General features: G+C 40.7%; 1 protein-coding gene across 1 annotated transcript in view; it reads left to right on the forward strand.

Moving 5' to 3' along the window:
* Positions 1-14,136, forward strand: part of LOC104921405 (latent-transforming growth factor beta-binding protein 2) — an 80,985-nt gene extending 66,849 nt beyond the window's left edge. Inside the window, exons 32-41 of the mRNA XM_019273079.2 lie at positions 4,216-4,344; positions 5,044-5,178; positions 6,182-6,388; positions 6,495-6,587; positions 6,905-7,033; positions 7,255-7,395; positions 8,153-8,326; positions 8,436-8,714; positions 9,707-9,856; positions 11,903-14,136. Of these exons, the coding sequence (XP_019128624.2) occupies positions 4,216-4,344; positions 5,044-5,178; positions 6,182-6,388; positions 6,495-6,587; positions 6,905-7,033; positions 7,255-7,395; positions 8,153-8,326; positions 8,436-8,714; positions 9,707-9,856; positions 11,903-12,078 (1,613 nt within the window). The 3' untranslated portion in view covers positions 12,079-14,136. The remainder of the gene's footprint in view (positions 1-4,215; positions 4,345-5,043; positions 5,179-6,181; positions 6,389-6,494; positions 6,588-6,904; positions 7,034-7,254; positions 7,396-8,152; positions 8,327-8,435; positions 8,715-9,706; positions 9,857-11,902) is intronic.
* The last annotated feature ends 284 nt before the right edge of the window (positions 14,137-14,420 follow it).

Consider the following 14,420-nt stretch of genomic DNA (forward strand, 5'->3'; position numbering starts at 1 on the left):
TATGATGTTGTCTGTCTGGCACCAGCTGAAGAGTGCAGGGGCCTGTAGTGTGATAAGGGGAGATTGAAACCAGCTGCTCACCTCCGTGCTTGTTGAGTGTCAGAGATAAAACACTGCTAAGCAGCTCATATAGGATCAAATCAGTGTAGTGTAGTTTAAACATACATCCCTTCCCATGTTTTGTGCTAAAAGAGGTTCTTATCTGACATATCCTGTAAAGATGATGGAATCTTTCGGTGGGATCTGGTTGAAAATCCTTCACATGTGGCGCTACAAAACTCCCAGTTTAACTTGTTTGACTAGGTTCCCACTTATGACCACATCTGACCGTCTTTCCCCCGTTGCTATGTTGTGACGCCAGCTATTCGTATTTTCTCTAGACCCCACAACAAACACTCACACAGCTAAGCATTGACTCATGGACCCAGTTTGAGAACCAAGCCCTCTTACCCTCAGAAGCCCAGCACTACACACAATAGTGGCTTGTTTCACCTCACGGTGGCTAGTTATGGGAGATGCTGCCGTCACCCCAATAAAAGTCCAGGGAGGGAGCTCAATTACTCCAGGGCATTTTTGTCTGCTTGTAAAAATCATCAAATATTTAAGAAGAGGCCAGACACTGTAATTTGCCGTTTCAGTCAAGGGGCGTTGTTTTATTTTTACTCACCGGCATTCGGAGGGGCAGCGGTTGTCTTTGGCTCTGCTCGCAGTACTCATTTAGATTTAGAGACCATAATACAAAAGGGAAAAACAGGGTTTTTTCCCCTCAGCATCACGTCAGCTGCAACTGTGCTATGAAGGCTCCTTTGGGCATGTGAAAAAGGCAGTATGTGTATTTGCAGGTTATTGTTTTTTAGCTTTAATTCACCATCATGCTCATAAATTCCCTCAAGCTATGCCTTGCATTTAATAAGGCTTGCCCAAGGGCGGAAATTGTCTGTGGTCACATTCTTGCCAACCTCCAACCCCTTTAAACATATAGAAATCTAAAGACTTTACCATGTGTGTGTGTGTGATTTCCCATGCTGTTCTGCAAATCTAAGATTATTTAGTTTTTTTTTCTTAGAAGTACACACATGATATGGCAGTTAACCCAATACAGGTTGCAGATGTAATATCAGATAAAGCGCACAAATATGCTTCCCTGAAAACAAATACCTCACCTCTTTGCCCGATCGCGTGTGAAATAACCTCTGCATACGGGTCCAATCAGACAAGGGGATGCCCAGAGAATATTAGTGTGGGCTGTGTCGGGTGAGCCAACAGTTACTAATTCCTATTTTCTTGTTGCCTGCCACCATGTGCTCCAGATTAACACAGGGCACAGAGACCCACACTTAACCCTTCGCACCACCCCAAATCACTACTGGATCCAGGAAGCAGGACCTCCTGGGTCAGACCATTAGGTGCCTTTTGGGCCGTATCACGCCTTAACCTCAACTCCTTCCATCTCAAGTGAACTCCTCACCCTCTTCCGTGCCTCAGTTCTTCCCTCTGGGCAATTTACAGCTCTGCATGTGTTCTGATGTAACTGGAAAGACTAAGAAAGGCAACCCCAGGTCCTGCTAGTGGGAGACTAGCTCTTGGTGAAGTTATCTCATATCATACTAATAATTTTTTCCCACAAATCATTAATGATCTGTGACCAGAAAGCTGACTCTCTGCTTGGATTATAAATGTCTAAATGTCTGGTCAAGTAACGCTGCCACTCAGACACAACCAGTCAGATACACAGAAAAACAAAGGCCATTAAAATTGTTTTGGTCTCCGTGCTCTCATTTCTCCTCGGGATGATACTTTGATTGCATCTCATCACAACATGTGGTTTGCAACAGATTTTGTTCCATGTTACACATGAATGAAAGACTTCATGCAGACACTGATTATTTCATATATTAGCTGGGAGCTTTCATCACCTCCTTCCAGGACCTCCCAGCTGGCGGACACTGTCATTCCAACATTCCAACCTCCACTTAAGCTCTTCACACTTGAGGAGAAGTTCCTCAGACTCTGATATACAATACTTTTCACCTTACTCTTGATTGAACTCAGGGGATAGTCTTCCCGAAAATGTATTTTTTAGTTGCATGTAATATCTTACAGCATCCAAAAAATTTCACCAGTCTTGCACCAGTTTGGCATCTCAATCCGCAGCTGCAAAATGCAAATCCAACGGGTTGGCGGTTTTCAGTATGTGTCCGTACATTCTCCCTCTATCATCTTGCAGCGATCTGAGCCCACATGTTTCAGCATTTCCTGCGAAAGGTTTTACAAACGACAAAGGCAATTTTGTCTCTGCAGTTTTATTAGCTTGTGGGAGTCCCTTTCTTTGACCCCGGAGGCATGTTAGAGAAGTGGCCAACTTGGGACAGTAACACTGACAGAGGATTTGTCCCCCAGCAAGCCTGAGAAAGTAGTTGTCTGTGTTGGAGGGGAAGACAGGACCCCGGCCAAGCGCTCAGTTCAAATCAGATGGCTTGTGGCTTCTCTGGCCCAGTTTCTTCCTTTCTTCAGTGGATACTGCCTTTATGAGTGCTCAGAGGCAAAATAAAACGAGTTTAGACAATATGTGAATGACGGCGTTTTTCACTCCATAAATCAGTTTGCTTTAAACATGTGAGGTGCCACTGGACTTGACTTTTTACCCCAGCTGATGTCAGGAGCAAACTCATCCAAAATCAGCTTTGGAAGTATGAGACTGTTTAGTGATGCTGATCAAAATATATTTTTTAATATTCCTATTGTTCTTATTGTTGTTATTTTCATTTGAAGGAAGTCTTCCTGATTTGATGTCAAAGTGACATCAGACGTTTGATCACTCCAGTGGAGTATCTGTTAGTCATGGAAACTTGGAATGGAATGGTCATTAAACTTAACAAGTCAACAAAAAAAATCTAATCGTACCTTCCATAAAACAGACATAGTGGTGTGTGCTCTAATTTCATCAGTACATTTTTATATCAAATAACAGACCCGTCTATCATAATGTTCCCAACTTAATGACATGAAGTTCTGGCTTAATTTTTCATCTCTGGCTGAGTTGTTTTTGCTGACTTTGTTTTTTTATGGAAAAAAAAAAAAAGAAACAAGATAGGGTTTCATGAGTTATTTAACACATTTCTCATATCTTCAAAAGATGCAATATCTGACAGGGAGTGGATGAACAGTCCATTTTGTACGGGTGTTTCTTTAGAACAAGCGAAACACTAAAATAAACAGTTCAGCATCACTGAAGAACTGTGGCAATGTGGTTGTGTCACAAGACTTGTTAACTTGTCAAAATACAGTTGGGTTAACACTGACCAGTAGCAAGCCAAGCTGACCAGAGAAACAACCTCACGTGACTGAAGTGTGATGATTAAACTCTCTGAATGTTTTTTAAACAATTATAATCAGACTTGCCCTCCTGCAGTATCAAGTCTTGGCCTCTCTGCTGTACTCGGGAACGCCAAGAAATACTAAATCATCTATGTAAGAAATTGCTAACAAATGTTGCCTTAAAAAACAGCGATTGGTAGGGAATCAGCACTGCTCTCTTTCTCTCACTAACAGATAGCATAACTCTATACTGGTTTTATTAAGCTTTATGATTTATTGCCATGCAAACACTGAACTGCTCCAGGCTGTCACCTGCCATATTTAATTCCTAACTACCATTTTTGGGTAGATCCACAGCTGATGTCAAACACATTAAAATAGGTTTAACAGGTAAAAACGCTGATTAGCACTAAAAGCAATTTCTGTCAGAAGCTTGTCAGATATTGTCTTTATGCCAAACTCTCAGCCAACGTTCTCCAACTGCTTGTAAAGAGTCTGGGCAAATGCTGAGTGCTGGCTGCGGGCTGTAAACTCCTCTATGTCTTACATTTTGCCGACATCCAAGTGTCACTTCTCACTCTACTGACACCGACAGTTTTCCAATTCCACACTATGCTCACTTTTTACCACGTTGATGCAGAGAGAAGGTCCCCCTGAATTATTTTACAATCAGCAGAGTTTGAAAACCCCTTTAACGAATTGTCTGAATCCATACGCTCTTTCTGACATGTTATGAAGGCTGTGATTTGTGTTGTTATTGTAAGGTCAAAATGGTAGTTGTGTTTATTTTGGAAGAGCAGCGCTGCGTTTACTGTGGCATTTAAAAAGTCTATTGTGCAGAGCGGTGCTGTAAATATTAATGCTGTGCTCACCTCTCTGTGCGCTCTCGCCTTGCAGATATTGATGAGTGTGTCAATGAAACCATCTGTGGGAATCACGGCTTCTGCGAGAACACAGACGGCTCCTTCCGCTGCCAGTGTGACCAAGGCTACAACAACCCGCCAGGAGATATGAGCAAATGTGTCGGTCTGTAACTGCACTCCAATAAATATTCATTGTAGATTAAAAGTGTGGTGGATATCCAAAGAAAACCTCTATTGTCAGACAAAAACTATTTAAAAAGTGAGTTATTACTATAGTACTGACATTCATTGATTGCATTCATTCCAGTGGACATTGGCACTGTAGATTATTTTGAGTCAGTCCCACATGCACTGTCCTGCTGTTGTGAATACTCACTAGAGCACCAAATGTGTATAAATCCACTATCCACTATTTACACCTGTTTGAGTAATATTTACTAAAAACTACAATGCCCGGCTGTTTGAGGAAATTATTTAGCCTTTTTAGATAATGAAAAATAAATCAGACTTATCTTTTAATTATTGTGTGCCACTGTGAATATTGTTTGGTGCCTTTAATTAAGCAAATTTAAATAACTTTCAGCATTTTATATATCATGAGATGAACTGATTTGATCTAAAATCTGATAACAATCATTTAGAATAAGTGTCTCTTCATGGTGAATGATTGAGTATACAAAGAAGACTCAAAAAAGGGAATCAGAAATGTATGTCTCTATATTGAATTTAAGAATTATTGGGAAATTACTCTTTCAACACCGAGTTGATAGAGATGATTTTGTGTGACCTTGTGGAGAACTTGCCTGTGTGTACGTGCCTGATCCTTTACTGGCCTCACGCCCTCCTCTCCTGTCTTTCTCAGATGTGAACGAGTGCGAGATGAGCCAGGCGCTGTGCGGGGAGGCCCTGTGTGAGAACTTCGATGGCAGCTTCCTGTGCATCTGCCCCAACGACAATGAGGAATTTGATCCCATCACCAGCCATTGCCGCTCCCTGGGTAATAGAGCAGGACTAGAGCTCACAGTGACTCACAGGACTTAATTCTCCATCCCATCACTGGGAGACGGAGTTTTCCCTGATTTAATGAGCCGTCTCTCATTATCCAAACAACAAGGGTGACGAGGAGGACATTACTTACTCCACGTCTCTTAGAGTGTCTTTTGACCTGGCTGTTTCCATTTGTTTTATAGGCCAGCGTTATGGTTGGATGAGTTGCCTACAAAAATTTGTAATAGCCTAATCCCTCAAATGACTAATGAAGTAACTCCTTCAGCTGAGCCAAGTAAAAACCCTAAGGGCCTAGTTACTACAAACCCATTTCCTGACCAAGACAAACAGGGATAAGGTGTAGCTATTGGCCACAATGAGACACATTGCTCTCTTCCGTGCTAAAATGATCTTCAGTGCAGAGGTTACAAATATGCAATGCATTGCAATTTCAGACTGACAAAAGAAGGACTTTTGAGTCATGGAAATACCATCACCTCTCCTGCTTGATAGGCGTATGCGTACACGAATTTGCCATATTTACATTATTAAGCGGCGCACCCTCAGCAGGGATGTTTTTTCTTCTGCCCCTGCACTAAACCCCAGCTATGCCTTTGTGTACCTTTTTGCCACATTCCGCTGTTTGCTTTTGACGTGTGTTAATCAATCATGTGAGAGTGAATGGTGTGTTGACTCACAAGCCAGTGTTTCCATTTGGCTAAGCCGGCAGCTTAACGGCGAAATGCCTGAGCCCATGCGCTTGGACAAATGAGCAGGCTCAGCAGTGGCAGGTGAGGGTAATGCAATACCTGCTGGAGGCATGTGGGCACATTTTGAAGAGCAGTGTAATGAAGTATTACTGAAGTGTTACTCAACTTTATTTTACTTTACTTTATTCTTGGAGATCCAATCTGAATTACCGAATACTTACCATCTCCACGTGCCTTTCTGTAGCTAACCATGACCTTTGACCTACCCTGACCTAAAGAACCGCTTTCTTTCTTCACCTACAGCTGATATTACCCCTGAACCGGCTCCTGGAGTCCCTCCATTCTCTTCATCAGCTGAGGAGAGGAAAGAGTGTTACTATAACTTAAATGATGCCAACTTCTGCGACAACGTCTTGTCCCGAAACGTGACCAAACAGGAGTGCTGCTGCACGGTGGGGGCAGGCTGGGGGGACAACTGCGAGATTCACGCCTGTCCTGTCCCAGGAAGAGGTACAACAAAAATCTAATCTATCAGAATTATTCAGTGCATGTCATAATATGTGATTAGTATTGGCATTTTTCTTTCACTAATGAAGCCATTTGTTTTATTTTTCAGATGATTATAACCAGTTGTGCCCTCATGGCAGTGGATTATTGTCCCTGCCTGTTTCCTCTATACCAGGTCTGGGAGAACAGCGTCCTTACATAGGTACTCTCACTCTGCATACTAACTTATTTTCTTCATATATTTGAGCTTTTATAACTTCCCTTGGCATAGAAAGGTGCAATGTCAGCCTGTTTTAATTCCACCTGCGTAAACTTTTAAAGCAAGATGGACAGAAATAATCCCTCACTGCATTTATGAGCCCAAGGCTTAATGGGATACCTGCCTGCATACCTGAGTAATTACTATAACCGTAGTGTGTCCTGACAGCTTCTTACAAGAAGATTGAAGAGAGGAAACACTGCTGTTACTTTCCATTTCGCTCATGTAATACCAACGTATGAATATCTCTCTCCCCTCAGATGCAAACGAGTGTGAGATGTTTGGTGCAGACATTTGTAAGAACGGACAGTGTTCAAATCTCTTTTCTTCCTATACCTGCTACTGTCGCAGTGGCTTCTACTATGACAACATCCGGCTTGAGTGTGTGGGTAAGAAGAAGAAGACGTTATTTTACATTTTAAAAATGAAAAATGAAACTGTATTCAAGATGATAATTGGTTATCCTATGTCTAATGGCAGGAATATCAGACATAGGAATCTGCACTAAATGCACTTTGAGTCAGTGGATCAGAAATTCCATTTACCATTTAAATAATCATTTCTTTGTATTGTGATGCCTGTCTGCTTCTCTTTGTAAATATCTTTTTAGATTACGACGAGTGTGGATTTGGAAATGCCTGTGAGAATGGAGAGTGTGTGAACACGGCCGGGTCTTTCAACTGTTTCTGCAGTCCTCCATTAGTCCTGGACAGCACACGGCGGCGATGCATCAGCCTTAACACCACAGAAGGTGTGACAAACTTTGAAACTGAAATGTTTCACAGTGGTAGAAATTGTACTTGCTTGTATTAAGCCTGAAAAAATTCTATTTATGAATGAAACGATTAATCAATTAGTTTAGCAACGCAAACAACAGACAACGAATTTGATCATTAAGTAATTTAATGTATTTTTATTTTCAAGCAATATTATTATTCTCTGAAATGTGAGGATTTATAGCTTTTCTCAGCGAATTCTTTATTTTTTTATTTATTGTTACTCCTACAAACAAAGCATTATAAACGTCCAGTGTGTAAGATTTAGTCACATCTAGCAGTGTAGTTACTGAACCCTGTCCCTCACCCTCTCCTTCCTATCATGAAGGAGAAACTACCGAGGCTCCGAAACATGCAAAAACAAACAAAAAAAAAAAAGCAAAATGGCAAATGGCTTCTGTAGAAATATGGCAGTTCATCAGCATCAATAGAAATAAAATGTTCATTCTAAGGTGATGAAAGCATAACAGTTATTATTTTTAGGTGATCTACACCAGTGAAAACATAATTATGAATATTATATTCAATTTCTGCTATATTCTGTAAATCGAGCGCCCTAAATCTTACACACTGAACCGGTGAATCAGTTTGCAGTTTTTGCATTTTAAATGCAGTAGATGATGAGAGATGAGAGTTTGGATGCCTTCACTTTGATATTTAGGTCATGTAGACAGCTGTCTCTTTAGTTTTTTTTTAGTCTGTTTGTCAGTCTCTTCTCTTTCTATCTCCCAGAATCTCCAGAGCCTGATCACGATGTTCACATGGATATCTGCTGGCAGCGTCTGGAGGGGGACAACATGTGCTCTGGACCCCTCCAGGGACGCGTAACTACATACACTGAATGCTGCTGCCTGTTCGGCATCGCCTGGAGCGAACAGTGTGCCTTCTGTCCAAGGAGAGACTCTGGTGAGAAGAGAGATGCACATAAGACATATTGCTTAATAACTCCTGTCTCTATATTAAACTGTAATTAATATCCAGAATATAACTCTGTTCTGTGTGCTGCTGTATTTAGAGGACTACGCAGTAATGTGCAACCTGGCTCGGAGAGGAGGTTCAGACAGTTTGCGAGAGCGGCCAGGATATGAGTACGGTCTTGAGGGGCCAGAAGATCCTGTGGGGCCTTTTGTTCCACCATACTTTGACACTTATGGCAACCCTGCAGGACCCTATGACATTCCTGAGAGTGTTCCTTTATTCAACGACAATGACTACAGCGTTCAACACCCACGTGTCCGTGTCCCCATACAACGTCCGCAGGAGCGCCAGCCACAACCAGTGTCTCCTTATTCTGGTGGGTGTATGTATGCTTCTTAGACAGTGTCAGAGTTTTCATTTCCATTATGTTAATAGGTGTGCAGGTACTGTGAGCTGCAGTCAGTGACAATAATAATGCAAAAAAACAAAATATTCCTCCTAAAGGCCAGTGATTTAAAATAAATATGTATCATATGTCAATGCAGAAGCAATGTGCCAAAGTAAAAGGAGTTGATTTGAATGATGAAGCTCCGGAAAATGATCACCTAAATCTGCTGTACAGAGCTTTATGATGAGTTTCGGCTCATTGTTTCACTGCCTAAACTGCAACGTCACTGTTTTTCACCCCTAAAAATATGTTGTAGCCTCAGAAAACTGCAGACAGACCCAGTTAGCAACTAGTTTGTGAACATAGTGCAGCATTTAGCTGGTGAAGAGAGAAAACCATCAATGAGTCGGTACAGACCAAAAACAGAGCTCTGTACCTGCTGGATGTGTAAATAAGCAACTATTCACTAATAAGGTCGCCTTATCGTCATATCAACAGGATGATGATACATAAATGTTGTGCTTACAACTTACTTCCGCTGCCCCCAAGTGGGCAAAAAAAAATGTTATAAGTTAAAATTTAATTTGCAGTTGGGCTAACTATTCAATTCCATTTTTTTTACAAGCTCATCATATGTTAATGTAAAATATGTATATATGCTGCAAAATAACTAGTACCTCAAGTAGAAGTACCTTAATTAATATGAACAACATAGTTTACTGTAATTAAAAGAGATGTGCTAAGAAAAGAAAGGCTGCTGAACTTCCTTGAAAGAACATCAGGATTAAAGGCAGCATAGCAATTAGGGATATGATCCCACCATAAGAATTCACACCATTTTGAGGACTTCTCTATACTGACTGACCTTTGACCTCATGGTAGAATGAAGCAAATAAGAGAACATGGTTCTTTTTAGATAATAACAGTATTACAAGATTTTTTTTACATGTGTTTTCTTACATATTTCTGTGTCCAATCAGAGCGCTACGAAGGCTTTGAGGGCCTCCGAGCAGAAGAATGTGGAATCCTGAACGGCTGTGAAAATGGACGCTGTGTCCGTGTGCGTGAAGGTTACACCTGCGACTGCTTCGACGGTTATGAATTTGACCTAAACAAGATGGCCTGCATAGGTGGGTTCTCTACTCAGCATCTTTTAACTTTTCCTCAACGGACCACCCAAATTTAGAGGGTAAAAAATTTTCGGGGACTTCCTAAAATCAATAGGGAATCAATCACCATTTAATCTGGTTTCAAAATGTGGTGTTGAGTCTTGACATCAAACCATAGTGAACTCTCCCTTCAGGTTTAAGCCTTTTGGAGCCAGGTCTTGGATTAATTTCGGTGAGGTAACTCGCAGTGTATCATCAAGCTCAAGGAGAAGCATTGAATTTTACAACCTTGCATTAAGTTATATTTTATGGGAAACTAATGAAAGCAGTATACTCCTCAAAACCACCGTGTGTTACCCTTTGGTCTGAAATTCTCTAGGCGCACACTGCCAAGAGTAAGGAGGCCTTGAATCTTAGCCACTCAGTGTATTACATGAGATATTATATCTTTTAAGTGTACTTTGTTTGCTTTGTAAAAAAAGCGAGACTGTCTTGTTGTAATGAAATGCTCTGATTACAATACTCTGTCTGCATACAAGCTTATCAGCTCCAAGGCCAGACATTTTCCCAAGGAAAGTGATTGAATTCCAACACTGTGGAAACATGTGGGAGCTGTGTAACTTGTGCCATGCCTCCTTTTATAAATATCACCACCAGTGATTCCCCAGCAGAACATGACATAAACAGGAGGAGGGCCATTTCAGAATGAATGCTATAAAATGACAATCAGACCTCCCGTGCTGGGGAAAGAAAAACCACTTGAAGGCCAAAGGGAAACCTAATCCAGTACATTGTTAATTTTATCATCATCCTGAACAGTTCAGTGCTCTAAATGGCTGGGAATTCAAGTTCACATCCTATCCAGCCGACACGCAACATGACGTATTGTTCAATCAAAGATATACAAGATGAGATATGCAACATATCATAGGAGTTGAGTGAAAACCACCAAATGTGAACAAATCTAAACACATTTGTTTTTGCTCACAAGATTGCATAACGTCTTCAACAGCCTTAGCCCCAGGCCCATTTAGTAGCTGTTTGATCGCATCACATGATCTTTGTCAGCACATGAAGTTTGTCCAGTTGTCATGGAGGGTTATTGTTGATTCATCTGCTGATAATATAATATTATAATTTACTATCATTTAAGATGAGGACAAGCAGCAAATCCTTGCATTTAAGAAGCAGAGGATTTCTGCTCAAAAGAATATTGTTTTTTCAAAATACTTACTCTTGAGATCCCATATCATTTTTTTTTTGTTTCAACTGCTGATGAGGGTCATGGGACATGATAGAAAGCACCAGAACAGCTGTAAATGAACCCTGAGGTGAGGGTGATTTGTCAGATAGAGTTCCCAGGGTCAAGAGTGAACTTTGAAACTCAAAGAAGGAAGGAAGGACGAAAAGGAGGGAGAGGCAGAGGGGCAGGGGGGAAAAAAGAAGGGACAGAGAAAGATATAAAGGAAGAATGAAAGAGAAAGGTGGAGAAAGAATTGAAGGGAGAGAGGAGGCAGGGAGGAGATGGAAGAAGAAAGGAAGGAAGGAGGAAGTGGGGAAGAAGTGAGAGGGAAGAAGACACCGAGGAAGAGGGGGGGGTTAAATGAAGCAAAGTTGGAGTAAAATGGATGGATGGAACAAAGGCAGAAAAGAAGGAAGGAATTAAGGAAAAAGAAAGTGATGAAGGAAGGAGGAGGGAAGCAAAGAAGGAAAGAAAGAAGGGATAAGGTAGAAGAAAGGGGAGGGAGGAAAGAAGATGGAAGGAAGAAATAAAGCAAAGGTAAAATGAAATGGAAGAAAGAAAGATGAAAGGAAGGTACAAAGGCAGGAAAGAAAGAAGGAATTTTAAGGAAAAGAAAGGGGATGAAGGAAGGAAGCAAAGGAAAGAGAGGGTGTTGGAGTTTGGAGGGAGGAAGAAAGGAATGAAGGAAGCAAAGTGAAATCAGAAGTCTGAATTACTTTAGCATTCCAGTATCCCGCCACTCAGCAGCAGATGTGGCACAGGCAGCTGTTTCAGCTGTGAAATCTCCCCGCTGACTAACTCGTCATGTCTCCCTTTCCCTGCAGACATAAACGAGTGTGAGGACATCAGCGACAAGGTGCCCTTGTGTCAGAATGGGCAGTGCACCAACACAGAGGGATCGTACAAGTGCACCTGTTTGCCGGGCTTCGTGGCCTCTGCCAAGCCACACCAATGTATCCCAGCGATTCCAGAGTCCGAGCTCGGAGAAACAGAAAACTGAGACAGTGACTGTTGGAGCACTGGCTTTTCCTGCTCCCTCAAAGATCACCTTACACCCATCTGCCCTTTTCCCCAGGGGCCCGGCACTAAACCTCCAACAGTAACGCTGAGACGTCCAAACTCGTTTCACCACACGCACACACACACACATACATACAAAAGCACACACACTTGCATTCAGCATAGAACACATTCAGATCCCCCTCATACACACTCAAGAGGACCTGGAAATGTGCAGTGAATGTATTACATGGTTTTTAGTATTCACCAGATATCCATTTGCCTTAAAGGGATTTTGTGGACTGATTTTTCTTATTCAATAACCCCAGGCAATTTGATATGCAGATATATTTTCCACATTATTTTCTCTGTCACTTTTTTTTGTGTTATTTATTTCATTTACATGACGGGCCTCTGCAAACTAAGAAAGCAACCTATTTCAGAGGGCGCACTCAATTCCTCTTGTTTTATTTGTCTCAGCAATTGACCTCAGAGACAGCATGGGGCGATAATAAATGTCTTTTGTAAAAGGAAGGAATGTCATAAGAAATCGGCCACTCATAAATCATCTTGTGCTTCACTGTCAAACCCTCCCACCAATATTATCTCTCCCAGTCATTGTAATTAGCACTGACCTTGGACTAGATGGATGCCAGCGGCTGACGAACCATTAGAAATTCAAACTTTTCTGTTCTTCAAGATTAACTGCGAGCTGAAGAATCTCTGGATCAAGAACTGCGAAGTCAACACAGCCAAACTTATACATTAAAAACTTCAGCCTTTACATGGACCTGGAAAGACTGTAGATGTATATGATGATCTATGTAATGTTTTGAAAAAAGGTGCAATAGGTATTACCTGCCTTCTTCTGTTTGACACCATTTTTTACAATCTTTATCCCAGCAATGAAGTAGGACAATATGGACCTGCTGATCCCAATTCTTTTTTTTTCTTTTTAACAGTATTAACTTGTTTTATACTTATACTGTAAAAACAAACAAACATATGTACCATGACTTATCGAAGTTTGATTCTAGGTGAATTAATTGACATTTTCCACAAGTATCACTGCTTAAAGTGACCAGGCAAAAGGATTTTTACACTGCAATGCAATTGGTTTCCAGATCTCACATTCCCATGTGTGCATCTCTGAATGCATGTAAAAGACAAAGGCTTCGTTGGAGAGGTTTGGTATATTTTGTACAGATCTAGTACTATGTATTATTTTTGTTACATATTCTCTTAATGCATTATAGCACAACCAATATTTTGTTTGACATAAAGCATAAAATGTAAGAAAAAATCTGGCATTATAGCTTTGTAGATTTATACGTGTCTGTAAAAATGTTTTTTAAAGCATATCTTTTAATGTATGAGGAGAGTGGCTGACACTGTACCAGAGGAACTGTGTGTATACCCTGCCCTGTGGAGCAGACAATGAAATATATTTTTTGGAAGTGGCAGCACTGTTCTAATCGCAGACATTTTGTCTCTTCAAGTTCATTACAAAGACAATGCTTTTGAAATGCAAGCACCAACTTCTGTGCATCACGACTTTATGGCTAAATATTAGTAATGAACATTATTTCTTTTAGTCTCTGTTGGATCATTATGTCATGAATGTATCACAGACAGTATCAGTCTACACATTTGGTTTCTGTACGCCCAATCATACCCTTTTGTTTTTTATATTCAGGTGTAAAAAAAATAATCACTCAGCAGCTCAAAAACATTAAAGTCTAATTCTAACTTTAGATGATGACAAAAGTTGATGACCACTCTCATGCATTCATAACTTATGAACCTAAAGTCTTACAAATGTTTCCACTTGATGTCCACTGTACGTTACTGTGCTGTTCAAATCATCGCATGAACCGGATCGGGCGTGTAACATTTAGGTCAAAGTTGGAGTATTTAAAGCCTTTCAAAACCGCAAATAACTTGAGATTTAAATGTCCTGTTGTAAAGTTGTGGTCATTGGAAATATCATGCTCATTCATTTTTGTTTACCTCTTGACTGTAATCACTATCAGTCATCAAAATAAAAACCTAAAAAATATCAATCTCTTTGATCATTTACTTTGCACCCACACACGCTTTGCATTCACCATGTTTATACTCAGATAGACACTTGCTGCCAAGAACAGTACATTTGTTAGTTAGTTTGTAGCATGTTATAAAGCCATTAGACGATTCTTTACACCAAGCAGTGTAGTTATTGAATAGTTTGGTATATGGATTGTTGGCACATTGTTGTGTAAGTGGTCAGAGGTTTGTCCTTGGCAGTGATGGTAGACATACTCAGAGCTTTTACATAAGTAAAAGTAGTAAGATCATCCATCC

The sequence above is a fragment of the Larimichthys crocea genome, chromosome XXIV (assembly GCF_000972845.2).
Source record: "Larimichthys crocea isolate SSNF chromosome XXIV, L_crocea_2.0, whole genome shotgun sequence".
NCBI lineage: Eukaryota > Metazoa > Chordata > Actinopteri > Sciaenidae > Larimichthys > Larimichthys crocea.